This window comes from Castor canadensis, chromosome 14 (genome assembly GCF_047511655.1).
Source record: "Castor canadensis chromosome 14, mCasCan1.hap1v2, whole genome shotgun sequence".
NCBI lineage: Eukaryota > Metazoa > Chordata > Mammalia > Rodentia > Castoridae > Castor > Castor canadensis.
In genome coordinates, this window is record NC_133399.1 from 105,882,481 (window position 1) to 105,907,580 (window position 25,100).

General features: G+C 49.5%; 1 protein-coding gene across 1 annotated transcript in view; it reads left to right on the forward strand.

Annotated features, from left to right (window-relative positions):
* Window positions 1–3,837: 3,837 nt before the first annotated feature.
* Window positions 3,838–25,100, forward strand: part of LOC109692534 (L-gulonolactone oxidase) — a 28,695-nt gene continuing 7,432 nt past the window's right edge. The window contains exons 1-8 of the mRNA XM_074055216.1: window positions 3,838–3,994; window positions 4,930–5,031; window positions 6,671–6,796; window positions 8,085–8,179; window positions 11,390–11,480; window positions 14,038–14,223; window positions 18,143–18,250; window positions 19,099–19,175. Coding sequence (XP_073911317.1) covers window positions 3,992–3,994; window positions 4,930–5,031; window positions 6,671–6,796; window positions 8,085–8,179; window positions 11,390–11,480; window positions 14,038–14,223; window positions 18,143–18,250; window positions 19,099–19,175 — 788 coding nt within the window. The 5' untranslated portion in view covers window positions 3,838–3,991. The remainder of the gene's footprint in view (window positions 3,995–4,929; window positions 5,032–6,670; window positions 6,797–8,084; window positions 8,180–11,389; window positions 11,481–14,037; window positions 14,224–18,142; window positions 18,251–19,098; window positions 19,176–25,100) is intronic.

The following is a 25,100-nucleotide window of genomic DNA, read 5'->3' on the forward strand; positions in this document are numbered from 1 at the left end:
TGGTGAGAACAAGGGCAGCTCACCTGGCGTATGAAGGATTTCATTCTCATTGATCAGCAAGGCTGGGAGGGAGGAGATCGAATCCAAGTTCTCCAGTGACCACTGAACTGGCAACATTGATTTCTCTGCCAACCGATATTTGGAAAACTTTAAGACTCAGCAATTTTTGAACAAGCCGAGTCCTTTGGACAAGAAGAAATAAACAATAAGCCTTCACCTCCATCACGGAATGGTGGCAGCATCGAATTAACTGATACCATTTTTGCTGAGTTTTAGTCCCGTGTAATTTTATTTTTTAATAAAGGCAACTTATATCATTGATGTTATCACCAGAGGGTGGATGAGGGGGCTCCCACAGCTTCCCAGTTTCCATTCAAAATCACAGGTCCTTGAGATCCACAAACATTGGAAAGCTTTTCATGGTGTCTCACAACAAGGAGTCTATTTTAGTATAACAAGATAAAGTATAGACAAGGGGGAGGGAGAGAGAAAGAGAGAGAAACATTTCCAGCCCTCATGCAGGAAATGGGAGCAAAGACTCAAAATGGTAGAAGTTCTAGGTCAGATGTGGGTAGGGTTAGCTTCTCCTGGGCCTCTGGAAAAGCCCATCCATCATAGACAGCTGCCTTCCCTTGTATCCTCACAGTCTCCCTTGTGTGTGTCTGTGTCCTAATCTGTCCCTGTTTCCAGGAGGTCAGCACAGGTATCTCAATTTGCAGTACTATGATAGAATTCAGGTGAGATCCAAAATGTAGGAAAGTGATAGCAAAGTTTATTAGGAGAGGAAAACACTTTCCATAGACTGAAAGCCAAAGTCTCAAGGGTATTAGCTTTTGGAGTTTGAGTATTTATTGAGATTGCCCTGAGAAATTCCTGTGGCTAGGTCCAGTCTACAGGGCTGAGGTCACAGAGTAACAACACGGTCACAGACCTACGAGACATTTACAGAATTACGAAGTCCAATCACAATTGGGTCCACCTGACCCTGGGGTATGGTTTAGGGCCTAGGTTTTTGTTGTGTTAAGATCTATTGTCCCAGCAACTGTTGTCACAGACCTACCTTAGGGTGGGTGGCAGACTCAAAAAACATCTTGGAAATCCCATGACCTTGGTGGACTATTTTGACCTTAACAGAAGCTTGTCACCTGTGAGTTGGAAGATTTAATTTAATGTTTTGTGGTCTCTTCTTTCCTTTCCAGACCTAGGTGCTACCTGTCAGTCTGGCAGGCCACTGTCTCAGGATTGGTCAGGTGGGGCCTTGTCACAAAGAGTCATTGCTGCCTGGCAGATGGTCTTTTACTCTTGTTCAGTCTTTCCAAGATCCCAAGAAGGCTGCAAAGCACTGCAGGAGAGAATGGCTCAGAGCAAAGGACACAGATAAAAATGGAGGCTGGGACCCTCGCTTTTACCTTGCCCTCAGTTAATTCTCAGGCCAAGTTCAGTGCTTTTCAGCAAAAACAGCTTGTTTTTATTGTTTTGTTTTGTTTGTGGCACTGGGGCTTGAACTCAGGGCATTCACCTTGAGTCACTCTGCCAGCCCTTTTTGTGATTGAGATCTTTGAGATAGAGTATCACAAACTGTTTGCCTGGGCTGGCTTTCAACCTTGATCCTCCCGATCTCTGCTCCCGAGTAGAGGAACCAGGATTACAGGTGTTTGTAACTATCTGTTACACGAAGCCTCCTCAGAATCAGACTGCTCTGAACGTTCACAGACAGCACTGCCACCTGCTGGCTCACTTGTGGGGAGCACAGCACTGCCACCTGCTGGCTCACTTGTGGGGCCACAGCCCCACCTCACAGTGTGTCATTTGTAAATGAGAGCACACCACTGCACATTACACCCACACATGTGTGCCTGTACACAGCAGCTTGGTGAAAATAATGGTTTCGAAGGGAGGAGGTGGGGGCAGGGGGGAGAAATGGCCCAAGCCTTGTATGCACATATGAATAATAAAATAATTTTTAAAAAAAGTGAAAAAGAAAGAAAATAATGGTTTCGGGGTCACAGGAATGCCTGACCCCTGTGGCAGGACTTCTCACGTGCATACCTGGCCCCATGCCCCATGTCTCTGGCCCAGCCGACCCTCCTCCAAAGCCCAGAACAGCTGCTCTGGTTCCCACCAGACCCTGCTCATGGCTCAGAAAGGTCTGCTGCTCCAGTGTGCTCAGTGCATGGGCACTGGGTCTGCCTGGCACGGAGTTAGCTGAGGGGCGGGGATGGGGACCATAGTGTCCTAGGGATTTGGCCACCAGCAAACTTAGCGCTGGGGGACAGAGCACCAACCACCCTTTCAAGCATGGATCCTGTCCCAGGCAAGGTGCTTCTCATGCAGTCACTGTAACCTACACATGACCTTGGGAATTAGGACAACTCCACTTCATTAAAGAGGAAACACATCACAAGGTTTCCTGTCAAAATGTGGTCTAGGACTACAGGTGTGTCCTCCCTAAAGCCTTGCTCTTCCCTCTGCATGAGGATCTGGGGGGTGGAAGGGCCTATGCAAGAAGACACTGTCTGGCTGCCTCACAAGCCTGAGGCCCAAGTTTCAAACCCCAGTACTTAAAAAGAAAAAGTCAAGTTAAGAAGACATTGTCCCCTGGTGCCGGTGGCTCACGCCTGTAATCCTAGCTACTCAGGAGACAGAGATCAGAGGATCAAGGCTCGAAGCCAATCCAGGCAAATAGTCTGCAAGACCCTATCTCAAAAAAAACCCACCTTGAGTGGCTCAAGGTGTAGGCCCTGAGTTCAAGCCCCAGTACTGCAAAAAAAAAAAGAAGAAGAAGAAGAAGACACTGTCTGGAGCTACAGACCCTGGGTCCTGTTCTGTCTCCTTTGTAGTGGGGATGAAACCAGAGTTTCAACCCAAGGCCCAAACTCCTGATATTCCATATGCCAGGTTTGGCCACACATCCCTAAATGCCAATAAAGAGGTGTGAGATTTATTACATGGCTCAGGAAAAGCCAAGGGAAGAGGCAGAGTAAGCACTCACTCTGCTCATCTTCAGCCATCTGTGGGGTTCAGACATGAGTTATAGGTTTAAGTAGACAAAAGAAGGGGGGCAGGGGACAAAGGTATGCATAAACAGTTCAGTCACAGGTGTGGTCTGATTGGTCCTTATCTCAGTCCTTGTTCTGGGAGAAGTTCCAGGAGTTATCTGGATTCAGGTGGTCCATCCTGAGGAAGGTCTACTGTTGGGGATAGTTTCTGTCCCTTGTCATGAAGATGTTATCTGTCTTTCCTGAAATCCAAAGTGATTGCAAAGTGACTGCAAAGAGAATAGCTTAGAGCAAAGACAGATACAAAAGGAGCCAGAGATGCCAAGCTTCTCCTGTTTTTAGTAAATTTGTGGGCTCAAGAAGGAGTCAGTGCTTTTCGGAAAAAGCAATCTGAGTGCCTCTTACAGGGATGATCTGGTTTTTCCATTTTATTCATCCCCTCCACAACCCCCTCAGCCCCACCTCTGATGGATGAACTTCTACATCTGGACCTCAGACTCAGGCCTCAACAACCAGCTTGCCCTGGAGGCTCTCCTCCCAACCAGGGCACACAGGCAACCCCTAAACTAAGCCCCCAGTTACCTCCCCCATTACAGCCTTCCTGACCTATGGCAATAGGACCCATTTTGAGGCTGGGGTGTTTGGTTCCAGAATCCCTAGGGTTTGGGTCAGAGCTCAGGTGGCTTCTAAGAATGGAACAGCCATGGCTGAAGCTCTGCCTTTGCCCCTTCCTGCCTCCCAGGGTCTCCCAGTCAGGGGGAGGGCCCAGCTGCTATTTACACTGATGACCTTGACCCCATGAGGCGGGGCCTGTCCCAACACTGTTTATCTGCCTCTGCAGCCCAGAGCCCTTTGGTGTGTGCAGTGCGGATTCAACCCAGATTCAACCCGAGCTACCCTGGCACCAAGGTTGGTGCACCTCTGTACCTGCTGCCCAGGTCTTTGTTCCTGAAGAAAGCCGGAGTCAGCCAAGGCCACTGACCACTGGAGCCATGGTAGGAGCCCAAGGCATGGCCAGTCCAGGCAGCCAGGCTGTGTCCAGACTGGGCCTGGGAGCCAGGCGTGGGAAGGCAAAATTGGGCCAGGTCTGGCTATGGAGGAAGCCTTGGGATCCCTCTTGGAGTGGACTTGAAATTCTGGGGAGTTCTTGGGACATTGGGAGAGGTGTGGGAGAAAAAGGCTTGGGCTGGACTCCAGTTCCTTCACTAGGTTGCTGTGTGAGCTTGGAGAAGTTACTTCTCCTCTCTGAGCCTGTTTTGGCTACTTGAAAATAAGAGTAATATCACCTATTTCATGACAATACTGGAAGGTCTGAGTCAGTTATGACATAGAGCACAGTGCTTGGCGACACAGTGGCATTAAAAAAGCAAGAATCTTAGCCCCAGGAGTCCATGCTATAGGCTAGAGGCCAGGAGACTCTACTGCAATAGAACTCCACAGACATGCCCTTTCCTGCTGGAGAATCCTGGTAGGAAAGCCCTGTCCGTCTCGGGCCTCCAAGGCTAACTCCTGCCCTAACCACCAGTCTTTCCACTGGACCCTCAGTGAGGTGCCCACAAAGGCACAGGCTGAGTCTTACTTCCTAGGACTCTATCCATGACCTCATCTATCCCCTTTGACATAAGAATGGGCAAAATTTTCCAGACAGCCTGCCCATCTGACCAGGAGGTCAAGGAAGACACCGGCCGGAGGTCCTAAGTGTGGCCACATGGCATCAGAGCTGCCAGTGCATGTTTGAGCTTCCCGGTGACCCTGACCTGAGAGCTGCAGAAGGCAGAGGAGGGGGCAGGCCTGTGCTACACGCGTGGCCTTGACATCCCCCCTCTGCAGTGTGGAGGGTTCGGGGCAGTGACATGACAAGGGGGTGAAATTAGGACAGAATATGGCTGCTTGCCTGCTGAAACCTGGCTTTTTTTTTTTCCTGGTACAGGTCCACGGGCACAAAGGAGTCCAGTTCCAAAACTGGGCAAAGACCTATGGCTGTTGCCCAGAGATGTACTACCAGCCCACCTCCGTGGAGGAGGTCAGAGAGGTAGGTGTGCATCTCCACATCACGCCCAGATGCCCCGTCCTGGTAACCACAGCCCTGACCCCAAGCAGAGGCTGGAGATGGAACTTCCTGGGCTTAGATCCCAGAACTGCTGGCCCGGCTCAAGCTCCATGAAGTCAGCCAAATGCATGTCCCTCTTTCCCTGGTTCCAGTCCACCTAGCAGCCACTATGACTTTCCACCCCACCTCTAATCTGCACAGCCACGCCGAGGACCTCCAGATCTGCGCTTGCCACTCAGACCTCTGCACTGAGCTGCACGCACAAGCACGTGCACACACACACACTCTCACACTCACACCCAGAATACTGTGAGCAGAACTGGGGACACTGGGAGTACAGGAAGTGAGGGGGACAGCTGAGGGGTCCTGGAATTGGCTTTCAGGGTGAGGTGGGGACACTGGAAGGCAGAGAGGCTACGATAGATCAAGGAGCCATGAATGCTGGGGCAACTGGAGGAAGAGGAAGGAAGCTGGAGGTGTGCTGGCTGGTGTAGCTGCATGCAAAGATGGTTCTGCGCCACCCTGCCTCACCCTCCAGCCCCCCAACCCGGCTCTGAAGTACTAACAGGGTGCCAGTGTCCAAGGTGGACTGGCAGGATCCAGTTAAAAAAAAAAAAAGGAGTATGGTCAAGGTAGTGCCAGGAAAGTCCTGTTAGCGTAGGTAAACAGATGTCTTTCTTGCAGAACCTCATGGCCTTAAATGTGCTGTATGCCTGGTGGGTGGGGAAGCTGATGAGAGAGACCAGTGTTTCCCAGTCAATTCCCAGCGGTCCATGGCATCCTTGTGGTATGCCTTGTAAAGTTACACTCCCTGGCACAAATAGGACAGTGTCTGAGCAGGGCCATAGCAGTGACTGTGAATCAATTCTTTTACTTGACATCAGGCATCCCTCTATTCATCCAACAGTCTTTAGGTGCTACCTATCTGTGCCAGGCTCGGACAGACACTAGAGATACAAAGTCAATTTCACCCACTGTTCTGGCCCTTGAAGGGTCTTGATGCTCATGTGGGATGCAGTCTGGAGGTCCTTGTAGCAAAGATGCAGAGCCCAGGGCTTGTCCCTAGGTTTCTGGGGACCCTTGGAAGGTTTTCCTGTTGGTGCAGGCTATGACAGAGTCTGCTTTTAGAAAACTTCACCCCGGGCCAGGTGTGGTGGTACACATATGTAATCCAGCAGAAGTAGAGGCAGGAGGATCACGAGTTTGAGACCAGCTTAGCCAAAGTTAGCAAGACCCTGTCCCCAAAACAAAATACGAATGAAAGGGCATGGATCAAGTGGTAGAATGCTTGCCTAGCAAGTGTGAGGTCCTGGATTCAACTTCCAGTACTGTAAAAAGGAAGGAAGGAAGGAAGGAAGGGAAAGAAAGAAAAAGAAAAGAAAGGGGAATAAAAACAGGGAAGAATGAGCCAGAGCCTCCCACTAGGAGGGCCTTGGTTCTCTGCCTTGCTCACCTCTGGCCCATCTCTCTGGCTCTCTTTCTGAGTGGCAGGTACAGCTGCCTGGAGTCAACAGAGGCCTCCCAGGCTTGGAGGCATCACCCGGACCACCCATGCCCCCGACAGACCAGGCCCCTGCATGCTCTCTGGCTTCCTCTCTGAGAAAACGCATTGTCTTTGCAGGTGTTGGCCCTGGCCAGGCAGCAGAACAAGCAGGTGAAGGTGGTGGGTGGTGGCCACTCGCCCTCGGACATCGCCTGCACTGATGGCTTCATGATCCACATGGGCAAGATGAACCGGGTCCTCCAGGTAGAGGAGCCCTTGACTCCCCACCTTGGCTTGCCCCTAGGCTAGACAGTCTCCATCTATCCCAGATGACCTGGGCAGAAATTCCTCACCCTATTTCTGTCCCTGACTTCCCAAATTGGTGCTCTGATTCCTGCCATATCCCTGAGCACCCTCACCTGAACCCTCCCTGGGCTTGCTCAGGCCTCTTGTCAGATCCACCCGTCGGGCCACAGAGATATCCAGACCCTCCCACCAGATGGAGAGGCTGAAGCTCAGGGAGTATCTGTAACTCACTGGGGGCCACACAATCAAACAGCAGCAAAGCTGGTCACAGATCCAGGACTGACAACTGCTCCATGCTGGAATAACATCCATGCAATTCAGACAGCACCTGGTGCCTGCCAGTGGTTCATAACACCGATAAGGACTCCTATTCTCCCCTTCAGAGCCAGCTCCCCTGAGCTATAAGCTTTGCCAAACACCCTCCTCCTCTCCCAGTCTGCTAGCAAGGATCAGTGTCTCTATTTCCTTCCTTGCTCAGGCAAACATCCTAGGCAAGACATCAGTCATGGCAGTAATTAACTCTGATTGCTAATTAGCGAGGACTGGGCTCCAGCAATTGACTTTCCCAAGCTCCGTGCTCAGGGTCAGTGGAATGAGTCTGTGCCTTGAAGTTGGAAGGACATGGGTTCTCATCTAAGTTCCACCACCCATGATGTGTGACTCCAAGTCCCTGGACCTCAGTGTCACCTCTGTGAAATGCAGACTGTTCCCACAGCCCAGGGCTGCTGTGGGGATCGCATGACACAGTAGCCAGTCTGCAGAGCAGGCCTGGAACAGAAGTTAGGTCTCTGCCCTTTCCTCTCTTGTTCTTAGCCTTCACCCAGGTCTTCCCAGGGTGAGAGCAAGTGGAGAACTTACACACCATCTGACCAGGTCAAGACCTACAAAAACAGACACTCTTGCCTTGATTACTTTGCACAGCAGCACAAGGGGGTCCCACCTTTACAGTCTAGATGGACTGGGGGCCAGAGGTGTGGCAGAATCCCCAGCCTAGCTAAACCAAGGTGACTCTGTGCAGAGTCTCCCCGTCCCTGACCTCATTTCCTTACCCTATGAAGAGAACAGTTGTACAAAACATTCCCAAAGTCCTGCAACCTCAGGCTCAGTACCCTTTTGGCCACCCACAGCACAGGTGGTTCTCACTGACTACAGGCTGGGACAGATACACACCTATTCCCAAGGAGCCTGGCTGTGGGGGTAGGCAGGTGATGGCCTGGCTCCTCCCAGCCTGTGCTGGCTCTTGCAGGTGGACAAGGAAAAGAAGCAGGTGACTGTGGAGGCTGGCATCCTCCTGGCTGACCTGCACCCTCAGCTGGACAAGCATGGCCTGGCCCTATCCAAGTAAGAATCCCTCCCCACTTCCCATGGGGCCAGGGCTGCCTACCACCCCCTGCCCTGGTCTGGGTCCATACTCAAAGATCTGATGGGAGCCTGAGAGCAGCACTTCTCATTGTGAACCCTCTTCTTAGAGCCCCAATTATTGCCCCTTGAGTTGCCTGTCTCATCCCCTAGAGACTCCAGTGCTGTTAGGGGGGAATGTTACCATCTGGGGAGGGGGTGAGTGACCTCCTAGGTGTGAGTGATCCGGGTTCTTGGCGAATCAAACAAAGAACTGGACAAAGTGCACAGAAGTAGCAAGCAAAGCATAGATTTGTTGCAAGTGGAAATACACTCCCACAGAGAAGAAAGCAGGCCTTAGCATAAAAGCTTAAGGCCCCAATTCTGTTTGTGTGTTGTACTTTAAGACCAAAGCTGGACTTGAAGGGGGGAGCAAAAGGGACATCCCTCTGATGAGTGACAGCTTTGGTTGGCAGGAGAATGTTGCACAACTTATTTTTGACTATGAATTCCCTGCCTATAATGCATCCTTGTTATAATTACATCCATGAGATGGAACCCATATGAATGAAGCTTTAAGGAGGGGCTGTGTCTCAGAAGGTCACCAGAGGACAGGCTCCCCAGCCCTCAGCTCATGCCCTAACTTCAGGACTTTCCCCTCTGTGCAAACATCCTCCCTTATCATGATACAGCCACCACTCAGCTGACCACACAAAGGGCGTCCTGAGGACGTTCCAACCAGATACCTCCTACAGGAAACAAGTCTTAGGCAGAACTTGGATTAGCACCCATTTATCCCTTCTTGGCCAACCCACACTCCCCTATGCTCCTGCCTCAGGAATAGAAAGAAACAGGCCCGAATTGGGCTGCACGTTAAGTAATAGTCTTGAACAAGGGTGGGACAATTGTGGATGAAATCTTTCTGAAAACTTGCAGTTAGAAACTTCAGGGATCACAACACAAGGGCATGAAAAATAAGGGAGAAGAGCACCATGATTGAGCCACAGGACCTCCTGTACCTCTTCATGGCTTCACAGTCCCTCCTCCAAGTGTGATGTCAGTGACTACTCAGGTTTAGTATCAGGAAACAGAAGTCAAATGCAGCCGACAGAGTAAATCTCTAACTGAGGATTTCAACCATTAGATAGAGGTGACAGGTGTTTTGAACATTCGTGTAGCAATCTCTTTGCAGCTGAAAATCAGTCCCTTGAATACCGTGGCTGGTCTTCAGGTGAGGGTAGTCTGCTCACCTTGGCCTTCCTATCGTAGGCTTGAGGGATCGCAGTTCCTTGGCACTCTGGCAGCCATTGTTCCCAACAATGATCTCCATTTACAGATGAGGAAACTGAGATACAAGGCAAAGGAATTTCCCAAAGGCTTGCCATTGCTGCCAGGAAGCTGGAAAGCTCTGTGTAGGTGGTATGCTAGGTGAGGAGGACGGAAGACCATTGCATAGGGAGGGTGTCCTGGGTGCAAATCCTGACTCCACCTCTTACTAGCAGTGGGTAAGCTTCCTGGGCCTCTTAGGCATCGGAGTGCTGTCTAGAGAAGGGCCTGTAGAATTGGAGCGCTTATGGAACTGAATGCATTAAAGACGTCCCTGGTGCGCTAGGAAGGTCATGGTTCAGGTCCTCTGGGCAAAGAACAAGACCCTATCTCAAAAATAGCAAAAAAGCACTGGAGGCTCAAGTAGTAGAGTGCTTGCCTAGCAAACACAAGTCCCTGAGTTCAAACTCAAGTACCCCAGAACTCCTCCCCCCAAAAAAAAAGAAAAAGAAAAAGATGCCCTTGGCTTTGTCAATGCTCCATCCATGGACTTTGGATGTGACCGTTCCCTCCCCCTCTTCATTATTGTCACCTTCTCAGGAGCCAAAGTCTCATCCTCCCTTCCATGGCCTCTCTCCCCGAGGTCCTCCCTTTCACTTATTTCCTTAAGCCTCAGTCTCCCTGCACTTCCTGGAGAAGAGAAGGTCATGCTTTGACTAACCAACCCCCTTCGTGGCGTGTGGGTCATTCTCATTTTTTATCACGATAAATAATGCCGTAATGAATGTCTTCATGCATGTGCCTTCCCACATCAGGTGTATTTTCCTAGGACAGAATTTCTGTGATCCTCTTTAGACAATCTGGTACTTTCATAAGGGGTAGTATTGTCATCTGACCCAATCAGTGTGGACAAAGAGACCCAAGAAAAGAAGGTGGTGGGTGGGAGGAAGGCTACACATTTCTCTCGACCTCTAACTGTTCAGCAGGGGCAGCACCCAGGTATCCTTTTCCTTCCCAGGAAGTTATGAAGTGAGGTTTTCTATTCATCAAATCGCTTCAAAGGTAGAGAATTCAAACTTTAGTCTATTTTACCTCCCTCAAGGGCTGGGTCTACACTGAAGCCAGAACAGGTCAAATCCTCACCGTTCATTTTCCAACAGGACCCAGGCCCGGCCCATTCCTATGGGATCTGAGGTTACCTGGGGTGTCGGGACCCTGGGAAGCACTAACTCCTCTGGCCCTCAGTGAATACTTGTCTCCTTCTCCCTTAAGCTAGGGCTTAAGGGAGAAAATGCCTGAGAGTTAACACCAGGAACTTCCTGCTCTGACAGCACATACCTGCAGAGAGGTTCTGCTCCCCTAAAGGGGTCTGTCTCCTCTTACTCAGTCTGGGGCCTGGGACCCCAGGATGACAGGCATAGCCTTATCCTGGAACCCTGAGCAATCTCTGAGGGTTTCTAAGCAGAGCAAGTGACAGGGGCTCCTTCTTCTGCCCCCACCTCCACCAGCTCAGGAAGAATGGGCAAACGCAGACCCTTCTGGTATGTTTATTTGTGTGATGAGAGCCAGAGCAATTCCCCAAGATCTTGGGGGACTGGGTGCAGAGCAGTTGGAAAGAACATGTGGCCTTTGTTATGGAGATACTGCTGGAGGATAGAGGTCAGGGGCCTTATAGGCTGCAGAGACCCCAAAGCCAACGCAGGCAGGAGTCTGCCCAGACTGGTCCTGGTCCATGTTCCCGTGTTCCTACTGGCTCATCTCCCAGCCCACTGAGGCCAGGAGACTAAAGCCCTGAGAGAAAGACCAAACCAGAGTGTGTGGGGGGTGAGACTCCAAGCAGAGGATGAGCAAACTCTTGTGCCTTGTAGGGGCCCCCACTTGATCCAGGAGAGCCTTTCACCCCAAGAAGCCTAATTAATCTCTGGTGTCCATCTCACTTCCCCCCAGCCTGGGAGCAGTGTCTGACGTGACGGCAGGTGGCGTCATTGGGACTGGAACACACAACACTGGGATCAAGCATGGCATCCTGGCCACCCAGGTGAGTCCACATGCTTGCACAGGTAGAGTAGCCCATCGACATGTGGGCCTCTACCCACCCCGTCTCTCCTTTGACAGAGACTTGGCAGGTGTCCCCCAGAAGCACATTTTCTTCTCCAAACCTCACCTGTCACAAAGGAGCCCCAGCACGGGGATGCTGTAACAGTGGCAGGGTGCCCTTTACCTTCATCTCTCCAGAGTCTCACAGGCACCATGTGGCAAGGGGCAGGCAGGGCAAAGGGTGCCATTCCCATCAGAAGGTACAATTAGGAGCCAGGTAGCAGCTGGAACCACCCAGGGGAGCAAGTAGGGACGGGGACCAGGTGACCTATGGCAGAGCTGCCTGACCTTTACCAAAACTTCATGAGGATGAACTTGGGACTCAAACCTGACATTAAAACCTTTCAGTGGGTCTATGCGTGCAGGGAGGTTGCCTAATATCTCTGCACATAGCTGTGCAAATCATCAGCTAAAGTGAAGAGTAAACCAAGCCCAGCCTAATGGCACACGCCTGTAATCCCAGCTACTTGGGAGTCTGAGACAGGAGAATCAAGAGTTCAAGGCCAGCCCAGGCCAAGTTAGCAAGACCCTATCTCAAAACCAAAATAGGAACAAAAGAGCTAAGGGCATAGCTTAAGTGATAGAGTGTTTACCTAACAAGTGACAGACGCTGGATTCAATCCCCATTACTGGGGAAAAAAAAATAAGAATAAATAGAAGCCATGAAGAGAGAGACTATTGGGTACAATCATGAGACAGCACACATTAAATGGTGGCCAGTTCAAATGGCAGTCCAGGGGGTGTCTGCATCAGGAGCCGTCCTTCAGAGGGCAAACGCCTTTAACTTTCCATATGCTGTAAAGAGGGACCTAATGTCCGGGCACATGGAGTCTGTATGGTTGTACCATCTCCTCCTCAAAGCTGAGCCCACTGCCCAAGACAGCACAGTGGTAACTGGGATGAAGACAGCCTGGGAGCCAACCCCCAAGATTTGGCCCTGGTCTTAGTCCACTATCCTGCACTGATGTCGTCTTGGTTTTTACCCCATGATCAGCAGAGGATGAAAGTCATTTGGAGTGGCCAGACATCAAAAAGCACCCAGTATTCACAGGCACTTCTCTTTGGAAGCCCAGCTGAGCAAGTTTGGAAAGCAAGGGAGGGAGCCAGCTGCGTGATTTTGCACATTATGCTGATGACAAGTATGTCACTTTTTGTGGCTGTGACAAAATACCTGAGAAAATCAGCTTAAAGGAAGACAAGGTTACTATAGCTCTTGGTTGCAGAGGCTTCAGTCTGTGGTCGGCTGGCTCTGTTGCTTTTAGGCCTGTGGCAAGGCAGAAATGTCACGGTGGAAGCACATGGCAGTGAAAAGTGGCCTCACCCCAGAGCGGCCAGGAAGCAGAGAGAGCAAGAGAAGGGCTGAGGATTTATCCTTCCAGGGCACATCCCCAGTGACCTACTTCCTCTCCTACAACCGAGCTACTGGTCACATGCTTAACAGCTCCCATTGATCCTCACCATGCCTTCTGAGATAGTTTTTAGTATTATCCCATTTCACAGATGAGGAAACAGAGGTTAAAGGACATTCAGAGGTCACATAACCAGTAAATTCAGCGCCCTCCCTCCACAGGCTTTTTGATCCTTTTGAAGCATTTCTCGGGCAAGCTCTCAGTCACTGCTCTGCATCTGAGACAGAATCTAGGTTTTGTAAACATTCTTGTGAAGCAGAAACTCTCTCCCATAGCTGGCCACTGTGCCCTATTTCTGCCACTTTCTCCTCTCTGGTCTTTGGTCACTGTTAATCAGAATTAGTTCAGCTGTAGCTGTTCTCTCACCCTGAGCACTCAGCTGCCAACGACGCATGTCAGAAGCAATTTCCATCCAAATTAGTAGGTAGCAGAGCGTGGACAAGGACTTAAATGGCAATGCAAGAGGTTCCCTCTGGAAGCAGGGGCCGAAGTTCACCATCAGTTTCCAACTGAGTGCCTGTGAAAACCCAAAGTCTGGTTGAGTGTGGGCTGGCAGGAGGGTGTGGCTTTTCCCTCAGGGGAGGGGACCCCGAAGGCAGAGGAAACTCTTCCTGTCGCCCAGAAGAAGTGAACACAGCGAGGCTATGGGGACCCCGCTCCAGGGCTGTGTGGGATATTGGGGCTGGCCCAACCTAGAGGCACACACTCCATCAATTTGCCTTGCCCACCACCTTCCCAGGAGCTCTTGGCAATTTGCAGCCTGAAGCTCATCTTAACAGGGGGTGTTCACTGTTGACTGACTGCACGGCCACAGAATGACTGAGTGGTTCCAGGAGGACAAGTCAAGCTAGCAGGGTCCTATGTGACCTCACATGCTGTTGGGTCCTCCTTCACGGAGGGCTGACACCCACCTAGATGTAACCTCCCTCTCTTCATCCCCCTTTCTCCCCTCAGATCGCACCAGTATCCAGCTGGTAATGGCGGTCCCTTGGAAGTGGGAGCTGCTCCGCCTCCCTTCTGAGAACAAGCCACGAAGAGGGAATAACGGCTGAGCAGGGCTCTGAAGTGTTTCTCTTCTCTCACTGCCAGGTGGTGGCACTGACCCTGCTGACGGCAGATGGGGCCATTCTGGAATGCTCTGAGTCCAGCAATGCAGCGGTGTTCCAGGCTGCACGGGTGCATCTGGGCTGCCTCAGCATCATCCTCACCATCACCCTGCAATGTGTGCCCCAGTTCTACCTGCAGGAGACATCCTTTCCCTCAACCCTGAAGGAGGTACTGGCCCCTTGCTCACCATTGCCCAGCCTCAGCAGATAAATGAAGGACTTCCACAAGAGGACTCCACCCCAATGACAAAGATCCACCCCATAGGTCTCTGGAGCCCCTGAATGAGGTGGATCTGACTTCACCATCTCTCCCTTGACCTCAGGGAGACTATGGCCAGAACCCAGCTGGGCAGTAAACCCAGAGGAACTATAGGGGTGTCAGACACATAAACCAAAAGGGAGTTGGTAGGGAGCTTCCATGGGAGCAAGTGTGCACTGACTGCTCCAGTCTGTTGACTCCAGCTTCCCTTAGCAGAAGAGCATGCCAGGATTCCCTTTTCAACAGAAGTCACCATGGTTTTAGAGCTGGATCCCCAGGACTAGCCTGGTTAAAGGCCCCTTCTCCAGTTACATCATGAGGACGTGGAGGTTAGGGCTTCAGCATAGGAATTTTGAGGGACACAATAGCCCATGACAGAGGTCATCAGCCTCCCAGGCAATTCATGAGCGTATCAGTCACCCAGAGAGAGTAGGATTGGGTGAGAAGAGAAATTACCTTAGAGAACAGGGCATTCGGCCCATGACAGGGGGTAGAGAAGCCATGAAGGAAATGGAAGAGCAGATAGAAGAATGGACTCTGGTGGAGTTCCAGAGTCAACAGGATGTTCCTGAGCATCCTGTTGGAGGGGTCCATAGAGTCCAGTGCTACAGAGAATCAGGGATCTGTGCCCAGTCAATAGGAGGCCATCAATGCCCTCTGGGAGAATGGCTACTAGAGAGTGTTGAGCAGTTTAAGGGGTACATGACCATCACAGGCAAGAACGTATGGATCCCCATCCAAGAGGGGCTGCAATCCTGCAAGCCTGTTGAATCTCTTTTCCTGACTCTTTTGCTCACACAATTCAAATCAAAATTTACTAATTTCTCTAACTAAATAGTTTAGCCCAGAGATAAACAGATTGCTTCTTTCCACTAGAAGACTGGCTACGCCCCATGCTGTTATTAGCACATAGACAGTGTCCTGACACCTGTCCTCTCCTTTCTGCTCTTCCTTTCACCCCTCCAAGATGGGCTGAGACTGATTACAGCAAAGTCCTGGGTTTATTGGAATCTGATCTTGGGCTGCCTCCCCAAAACCTCAACATGAGCACACACACACACGCACACACACAGGCTGACAGTGCTCTCCAGAGTTCAGAGTGCTGCCTCCAGCTCATCTCAACGTGGAGGCATCCCCCGAGACATAGCATCCCCGAAAACTCAAAGTGACTTTTAAGCAATGGTCTAAATTCCTCTCAAAGTTTCCAATCGCTTTGACTTTGAAAGGCTGGGTTAACACATGACAAATAGCGATTGTAGTCTCCTGACCTCAAAGACAAAGTAAGCAAGGGTGCATATGTGCACACACATGTAATTACACAACCAAAACACTCAACCAGGTGGAAGGAAGGAGCCTGGCTGTGTTTCTTCCTCCATGTGACCTTGATCAAGTGCCTCAGATTCTTTGGGCCTTGATTTTGTAGTCTCCAAAGTGAGGTTGGATTTGTTTTTACAGAATGCTCTGACATTCTGTAAGCCAGTGCAGAACTTGGATGAAAACTTGATCCCAGGACTATGGATGTAGCTCAGTGGTGAAGCACTTGCTAATGTGCTTGAGATCCTAGATTTGATCCCCAGCTCTGCAAGAAAATAAAATGACTCCCCACCCTTGAGACAGAGGTCCTGGGAAACAGGATTTTGTTCTTCCCACTCACCTGCCAGTCAGCATCATTGAAGGATTCTCTTGAGATGCATTCAAGGGAACCCTGCATGTGGATCTTCTGTCCTCACTGCCCCCACACCTTGTGGAGAGACTCCCTCACCACCCTCCCCTCTCCTGACATCATGAGGGGATATATGAATTCCAGGATCAGATTCTGGACTGGATGTGCTGTTTGGCCCTGTTTTGCTCACAAATGTTGTCACCCCTCTTTTTTTTTTTTCTTTTTGGTGCTTGAATTCAGGGCCTCATGCTTATTAGACAGGCACTCTACCACTTGAGCCACTTTTCCAGCTCTGTTTTTGTGTTAAAATTTTTTGAGATAGGGTCTCACGAACTATTTATCCAGGCTGGCTTCAAACCATGATCCTCCTGATCTCTGCCTCCTCAGTAGCTAGGATTACAGGAGTGAGCCACCAGCGCTCTCAATGTGATCCCCACCTGCCCGCCCTGCCTCTTGCCATTGGGCAAGCAGCTCTGGAGAGCAAAGATCTCTAAAGCATCATTTGCTCCACAGTGCTCAATCCAGAGGTAACTCAGTGGTCGGCCGATCCAGAAAATTCTTGAGATTTTCTCCATCTGCTGCAACCCATGTCCATCTCAGATCCAATTCCATGCTCCCCAGTCCTGGTCGTCTTAAAGGCATCTCAATATGATTTTTGAATCCCTCTCTGTTCACCGTAGGGATCATTCTCGGGCTTCTAGCTGCAGCACAGCAGGGGGAGGGCAGATGGCCAGCTCAGTTTGGTGAAAGGGATGCCGAGAATGAATTTGCCTTTAGGCCTTCTAGCAAATTCTCAGCATTGCCAGCTCTGTAGTCTGGTTAGTATAGAATCCCAGCCAGTTAGAAGACGTGGGGATTTTAGAAGTCATTGTCACCTGCTTGCCCCTTATGCCACCCAAACCTTAACAAGATGTGGTGAGTGCAGCTGGCCATCTGCATCACATCCCTGTCCCTGAGGAGAAGGATTGGTCCTGGTGACAAACTCCCACTCTCTTGGGTGGTCATCTGCTGATGACTGTCCCAGGCATGAACATGGAGTCCGCTGCTTTGGTTCGTATGCCTGGTAACCAGTTCCCCACACCAACTCAACATTACTGTAAGTCTAATTGTGAGAGACAGAACCCACTAGGACCGTTTGTGCTAATAACATACCCAAGAAGCAATTCCTCTGGGGCCAAATTCCTTTGATGGTGCTCCCAGGAAACACAAGTCAGATCAAGGAAACCTGTGATCCCAGAGACCATCATTCTACAAACAGGAAAGTCTGTGAGCCTAGGAGAGTTTAATTCACACTGGGATGGACCCTGGATGGTTCCACTTAGTGCTAGGTAAGTACCATGGTCTAATCTGGTAATGAGTTGCCCTTGAGTCATGGAACTGTCCAGGTGGGAAGCTAGACATGCCTCTCTCAAGAACCAGAGCTGAGGAAATGTCGAGACATTTACTACTGGGATTTTAGACTTGAATGCAGAACTTATCCCAAGAGTTGGCTCTTAGCCAACTCCACAGTGCCCGTCAATTCCAAAATCTATCTTGTGTTGCCTCCAAACTTGTCATGTATCTCTGGATGGGTCTCAGGGAGACGTTATTTCCTATGTGATACTATCTCAATGTGCGCAATCATGAGCCAGCAGAGTGGAAGTCTCCTGTTCATTTTATTAAGGAGCTACTAAGTGTTGGGGATAAGAGATGATAACAGTATGACAATCTAAGGGTAGCAGTGCTGGAAACTATAGTCTATACCTATACAGTGCTTACTATGTGTCTTGTACCATTTTGAGCACTTTCTACCCTCTTAGCTCATTTAATCTCCATAACACTCCTGACATAGGTATTGTTATCAGATCGGTATTTCTAGATGAAGAACTTGAGGCACAGGTGTGTTAGGTAACTTCCTCAAACTCATGCAGTTAGTAACTGCTTAAGCTAGGACAATTAAGATATCTCTTTGAACTCTAAGCTACTTAGGGACATCAACATGTACGTGGACTTTTTCAATGCCCAGCGTGTTTAAAACTCATCACAGGCCATTGGCAACGGCAAGGCAATTTTAGGTATTTTCTTTTGAAGAGGAGAAAGTGAGGTTCACCTGGGCCCTGACTTCCAGCCTTCCCTCCTGTGTACTTGTGACCAAAACAGTCATTGCCTTCCCTCTTGCCATGCCAGGTCCTCGACAACCTGGACAGCCATCTGAAGAAATCAGAGTACTTCCGCTTCCTCTGGTTCCCACACAGTGAGCATGTCAGCATCATTTACCAGGACCACACCGACAAGGTAGCTGCAGTGCCCTCCCTACCCCCAGCCTTCTGCAGCACCCTGAGCAGTGGCTGCCAGTGACTAACCCTGCACTCTCTATCCTCACCACACCACACAGCTTGCACTTCCAGGGTGGCTGGCATTTGCCACCCTGATGGTCAGTAACACAGTAGAATCATTGAGTAGGAGGAGCAAACAGGCAGGCCAGAGGGTGGAAAGAAGGAAGGTGACCAGTTGGGGGTCCAGTGTATCCAAGAGTGTGGACATGAAAGAGTCTGGTCAAGGGACACCCTAGCTACAGGGGAAGGAAAGCAGAGGACAGAAGTACAGGTAGGACCTGGTAAGATGGATTAGAGTCCCAGACAGCTGGACTGGACCTCAGAACCCTCCTATGTTCCTCTTCCCCCAGCACTCCTACCCACCTCCAATTGTGCAGTTCAAGAGAACAATAATTTCATCGTCTGCCCTCCATGTCCGTAGCAAACAGGCTGCTTCTAAGCAGAGGGAAACAAAGTCATCACTGAGGATGAATGTTGACGGCACCATGAACCCCACTGTGTGCAGCGGCCAGTGTAGGCTGTTGCTAAGCACCTGGATTATGGGGTATTAAGAGGAGGGACAGATGCATGTATTTGTTTTGAGCAAAATAAATGAATAAACACGTAGAGAAATAATTATGAAATGAAGGATAGGGTTTGGAAACTGTCACCAAGAAGTAAGGCTTTGTCCTGGGGTTGGGTTGGGTTGTTCCTCTCCAACATGAAGCCACTTCTGGAGCACATCTTCTTGTAAGGGGACGCTATGATGAACAGGTCGGAAGGCAGCTCAGCCCTGGTGTTGAACTAATGACAAATTCTCCCTCCCAGCCCCCCTCCTCTTCAGCCAACTGGTTTTGGGACTACGCCATTGGATTCTATTTACTGGAGTTCCTGCTCTGGACCAGGTAGGGAGGCTACAGGGTATTTTCCAGCATCTGCCATTAAGGGTGTATTCCACCAGAAGAATAACACCCTACCTTTATGCATGCAAAATGGATCTGTCTTCCAGGTCTAGGGCAGTGGTTTTCATTCCTGGCTGCACATTTCAATCATCTGTGGAGCCCAAGGTTCATATTGAGGGCTGTGGAAGTCACTAGAAGGGTTGAAGGAGTGTTTTAAAATAAACCATCCAGCTGCTGTAGATGAAAGGGGCAGGAAAGGATTCTGGGAGGAGCTGTGGCACAAGTGCTTACTAAAGATGCTTGTGATGAGGTGATAGCAATGGAGATGGAGAGAAGTGGATGGATGGATGGATGGATGGATGGATTCAGGGATATTCATCAGTTTTTTTCATCACTATGACAAAATACCTGAGAAAATCAATTTAAAGAAAGAAAGCTTCAGAGGTTTCCGTGCATGGTCACTTGACTCCATCACTGTGGGCCTGTGGTGATGCAGAGCATCATGGAGGAGAAGGCATAGTGGAGCAGAGCTGCTCACGTCATGGTAGCTGGGACGCAGAGAGAGAGAGAAAGAGGAGGGGTCTAATGACAAAGACAGGCCCCAGTGACCTAATTTCTCCAGTTAGTCCCCACCTCCTAACAGCCCATTCAGCTGTGAACTCATCAGTGGGCTAATCCATTGATGAAGTCAGTGCTCTTATGATCCAGTCACCTCTCAAAAGGGCCACTAGCTGGTCACCAACCCTGTAATACATGAGCCTTTGGGGGACATTTCGTATCCAAGCCACAACACCAGGAATATCTAGAAGGCAGAAGTACCCAGACCAAGAGCAAATAAATAGTGGGTGTGCCCAGGCATAGATGAAATAGTTCACCAGGCTACTTGATCAGGGTCTGCCTGGGATTTACGTTCTGTCAGTCACTTTCACAGAGTGAGCGGCTCAGGAGTTCCCAGGGTGTTGATTTATTTCCCAATAAGGAGACATGTCATTGTCATCGTTTGTGTACTGCATGGAGCACATAACCATCAGCTACTTTATGCTGGGCCACCTTTGCAGTGACAGGAAAAAAAACAACAGGGATTTCCATCCTGGAATTTAGTTTCATCATTTCTCACATGTTGACATCTCACAGTGGGAAGCCTTTCCCACTGGTTCAGGCCAAGTGAAGAGTTTCCTGTCTGGCTCCCACCTTCTGTACACCCCAGAGGTGTGTCTCACTCAGGCAGGTCTTGGGGAAGCTGCCTGAGTCTCATTAGCTTTGAAGCAAATGTCTGGCATCTGATGTCTAAGACTCACTCCAGGGTTGTACAGGGATAAAGTCCAGTGGATATTAGCCTGAACTCTGGGCTCCATCTCTCTGGTCTCAGGTTCCTGCTCTACATAACCTCTCTATGCCTCAGTTTCCTTATCTGAAAAAAGTAGTAATAGAATTAATCTCAGAGTTGCAAGGATCAGATGAAATCAGTAAAGCTCTTAACACAACCGTTGGCACACCGAATATAGTAAGATGCTACCTTTTGCTACCAGGATTGCCATCCTCCTGGTCCTTGCTACCCCACTTTTCTCTCCAGAGGACAGCTCTGCTTTCAGGCTTGCAGAACCAGGTGACTATGATGAGCACAATTGCTGTTTACACTTGTTAGGTCAGGTCTAGCCCATCTACTGGACCAACCCCAAGTGCATCCACTTCTCTCTGTTGCTCCACACAGGCACTATCCTCTTAGCCCCCACCACAGCTCCTTCCTTTCCTGTGTCACCTGCACCCCTACACCCTGTACCCAGCAGCCAGGCTACTCATTCCAATAAAGCAAATCTACCCTGTCGCCCCCTGGCTAATGGTACACAGGAGAGTCATTGATAGAATTCACACACTACACAGTTCACCCTTTAAGTGTACAGTCAGTGGTTCTTTGTATATTCACAATGGTGGGAAAACGTCCCCTCAGTCTAGCTGCAAAACACTTTCATCACCCAAAAAGGAACCCCAGGTACATTAGTACTCATTCCACATTACCCCTCCCCCAGCCCTGGAAAACACGAATCTGCTTCCTGTCGCCATAGATTGCCCATTCTGCACGTATTGTGGACCCAATTTCTCAATAGCCTAAGAAAACTTATTGTTGTCTGTCTTTTGTATTTTACTGTATCCTAGTGAGTGTGAAGTGGTGTGGTTTTCACTAGAATTTCCTTGATAACTCATGAGAGGAATCATCTTTCCATGTGTTTTGTGGGCCATTTACATATCTCCTTCAGAAAAATATCTATAGAGATTTTTGCCTATTTTTAAAATTGGGTTATTTGGCTTCTTATTGCTTAGTTGTAAGGGTTCTTTATACATTCTGGATACAAGTCCCTTATCAGACATATGGTTTGCAAATATTTTCTCCTATTCTGTGATTTGTGTTTTTCTGTTCCTAATGGTGCTCTGTGGAATACAAAAAAAAAAAATTAATTTTATCCTAGCTACTTGGGAGGCTGAAGTCAGAATATCGTAGTTTAAGACAGTCTTGGCAAATAGTTTATGTGACCCCCATCTCTAAAATAACCAGAACAAAATGGAGTAGAAGTGTGTCTCCAGAAGCAGAGCACCTGCTTTGCAAGTGTGAAGCCTTGAGTTCAAACCTCAGTCCCACCACAGAAAAGCTCAACTTATTCTTTTTTTTCTTTTGTTACTTATGTTTTATACACCACCTCTTAAAAAACTACTGCTTAACATGAAATCACAAGGACTTTCTCCTAAGAGTTTTGTAAGTTTATAGTTTCAGTTCTTTTGTTAGTCTTCTTGTATATGATTTGAGGTAGGGATCCAATGCCATTCTTTGGTGAGTGGAATTCAGTTGGCCCAGAACCATTTGTTAGAAAGGCCAGTCTTTCCCCCATTAAACTTTCCTTATACTCTTGTCAAAAATCAACTGAACAAGTCAGGCGTGGTGATGCACACCTGCAATCCCAGCACTCAGGAGGCTAAGGCAAGAGGATTATGAGCTCAAAGCTAGCCTGGGCTACATAGGAAGCACATGTCTCAAAAAAAAAAAAAAAAAAAAAACAACTTACCAAAAATGGTAAGAGTGCATTGCCAGACTCTCATTTCTATTCCACTGAGCTCTGTGTCATCCCTCAGCCCATACCACACAGTCTTGATTCTTGTAGTAAGTTTTGATATCAGGAAATTTGAGTGGATCTGAGTCTGTACCCTTAGCCTTGGGATGAAATGAAATTAACCTTTGCCTCTGGAGCTCCTTCTTTCCCTCAAGCCTCCCACCTTTGCTGCTCCCCTCAAGCCAGCTGCTCTCCTTGTGTTCCTCGCCTTTTGGAACTACTATCCACTTCAGGATAGTTCTAGGCCTTTCTGTCAAGCTCCTCAAAGCCACCATCAGATGGCCTCCTTCACCTTGGTTTCACCAGCACCTAGCTCAGGGATGGGTGCAGAGTCCACTTGGTGAAATAGAAGAAAGATTGGGTGAAATGTCTAGGTCTAGTGGACAGGATGAATATCTAGTATGACTTGGAGAGAACTTGGTCTGCAAGGAACTTCCAGATTTCTCTATGAAGTCAGAGTCAGCTCAACGGATGGAGTCTTAGCCCTGAAATTTAGAATTATGCCTGGAAAAATATATGAGACAGATGGGTGACTGTGGTCATGTCTATAATCCCAGCTACTCAGGAGGCAGTGATCAGGAGGATCATGGGTCAAAGCCAGCTCTAGCAAATAATTGGAGAGACCTTATCTTTAAAATACCTAACACAAAAAGGGCTGGTGGAGTGGCTCAAGGTGTAGGCCCTGAGTTCAAACCCAGTACCAAAAAAAAAAAAAATATGTATATATACATATATATAGGAGATCATTTCTGTAGGACATTGTCACAAGTGCCCTTCAGAATTCCTTATAAAGCTTGGTTCTAACAAAGCAAGAGAAGCTTCAGGCTGCGTATGCAGTTAAATGGGCACCAGCACAAATCAGAACTGTAGTCCTGTGTGGGGTTCAATGGTACAGATTTAGCCCAAGGGTCCACACATATTTTTTGCATACAACCTACTAACAAACTTCTATAGATGATAGTTCAACTGCATACCTTGTGACAAAATGTAGCTGTCACTCTGTCATCTAAGGGTCTGATCTAATACGTGACCTTCGGCTTCTTTATATTGCCACTGCTTGAGGGAAGGTGGAGTCAAAGGGCAGAGGTCAAAGGCTGAGCTTTGGGCTCCTGCCTCTGCTCCTCTGCATTCCAATGCTGTCAGCTCACCCCTGCCCTGCACCTGAGCCCATATCTAGCCAGGACGAGCACGCATTTTGTCATTTCCTTGTCATCACATCACCTCAGGCTGCAAGCATCCGTTTATCCTCTCAGCCCATCTCTGAGTGGGCAGGACCACATCAGCAGCAAAGGGCTTGATGTTCTAAGCATTTACCATATTCCAGGCACTGTGCTGGGGCTTGGTACCTGTGGCTCCTTTTAATTTGTGCAATATCCGTAGAAGGTGATGTCTGGTCCTTAGTTAACAATTGAGGAAATGGACTCAGAGAAGGATTTTCAGCAGGCAATTGATGACCAGCTGGGAGTAGATCCCAGGCCTCACCAGCTCAGCTGAGCCGTGAGCTGAGCTGTACTGTTCTCCTGGGTCAGGCAGTCTGTCCGGGATAGTGCTGACAACAGAGCCTGGGGACCAGCTGGTGTTCGTGGCAGTTCTGGCTGTGGCTAAGAGCCTTGCCACCTTAGACTTGATCCAGGACTTGGACAAGTCAGTCCCTTTCCTTCAGTGGCTGGGTCCTCCCTGGAGTGGGGGCAGGGAGCATCAGATGGACCTCATGTCGGGTCGGTCACTGAACCCTGGAGAGAGCTAACTGCCTAGCAGGTATCAGGAAGTGAAACACAATGATCAATTTAGTAGATCTGGGCAGAGAAGGCCAAGGGACATGAATGGAGCCCAGCCTGGAGGCATCTCTCAGGGCAGATGGTGGATTTGGGGTGAGAGTGTGAAATGCCCAGAGCTTCCTCCCCAGGCCTCAGCTTCCATGGGCAGTTAGACAGTATTATGTCCACACACCCATGGAGTCCTGGCCCAGGTGAATTCAAGTGAATTGGGCTCTGAATCCTAGCTGTCTCTTCCTGGCCATCGCCTGAAGCTCCAGGAGAGTCCCATCCCCTGTGCTCAGCCTGTGTGGCTCCAGCTTAGCAGCTCAGGAAACTTAGTCCTCTCCCTGCAGCTTTGGCTCTCACTGAGCTGAATCCCTGAGGGTGCAGGAGTGAAAATATAATGAATAGATCCAAGGATGGGTGGTGTCACAGCTGCCTTCCTCTGAGATTGCCTGTACCCCTGAAGGTAGGGTCCGTGTGTATACTGTTATACCCAGTCCCCATGTCCCCTAACAGTGTCTGTCTGAGCCTAGAGTCGGGCTCATGGACACTTGTGGAAGCAAGGCACGGTCCCTGTCCTTGCGGAGGTCAGCCGTGGGACTGGTGGGATGGTAAAGGTAGAGCCCAGCAGGTGGAGGTAGGCTCTGTGACAGTTCCAGGGCTCAGGTCCCTGGAGAGTGGGCCAAAAGGGCCAGGGTCACACTCAGCCCCTGTAGTTAGAACAACCCTGTGCCCTGGAGTACAGGGAAGCCCACCAAGTCCAGAATGGCCTCCAAGACACCAAAACTATCTGCCTTGAGTGGCCTCCCCACTGTTCCCAAAGCCAGGTGCTGAGAAACTTGGGGCGATTGGGACAGGGCCAGGAGCACAGGCTGTGGGGTCCAATCCTTCCCTTGTGACTGGATAAATTGCTCAGCCTTTTTGAGCTGTGGTTTACCCAGAAATAAAGTAGATCTGTTGCAACAGTTGAGTTGCTGGGAGGACTCAACTCCCTGTCCTCATAAAGGGCGTTCACTAACACCATTTTCTTCCCTTCTCACCAGAACAAATGGAGGCTCCTCATGCCT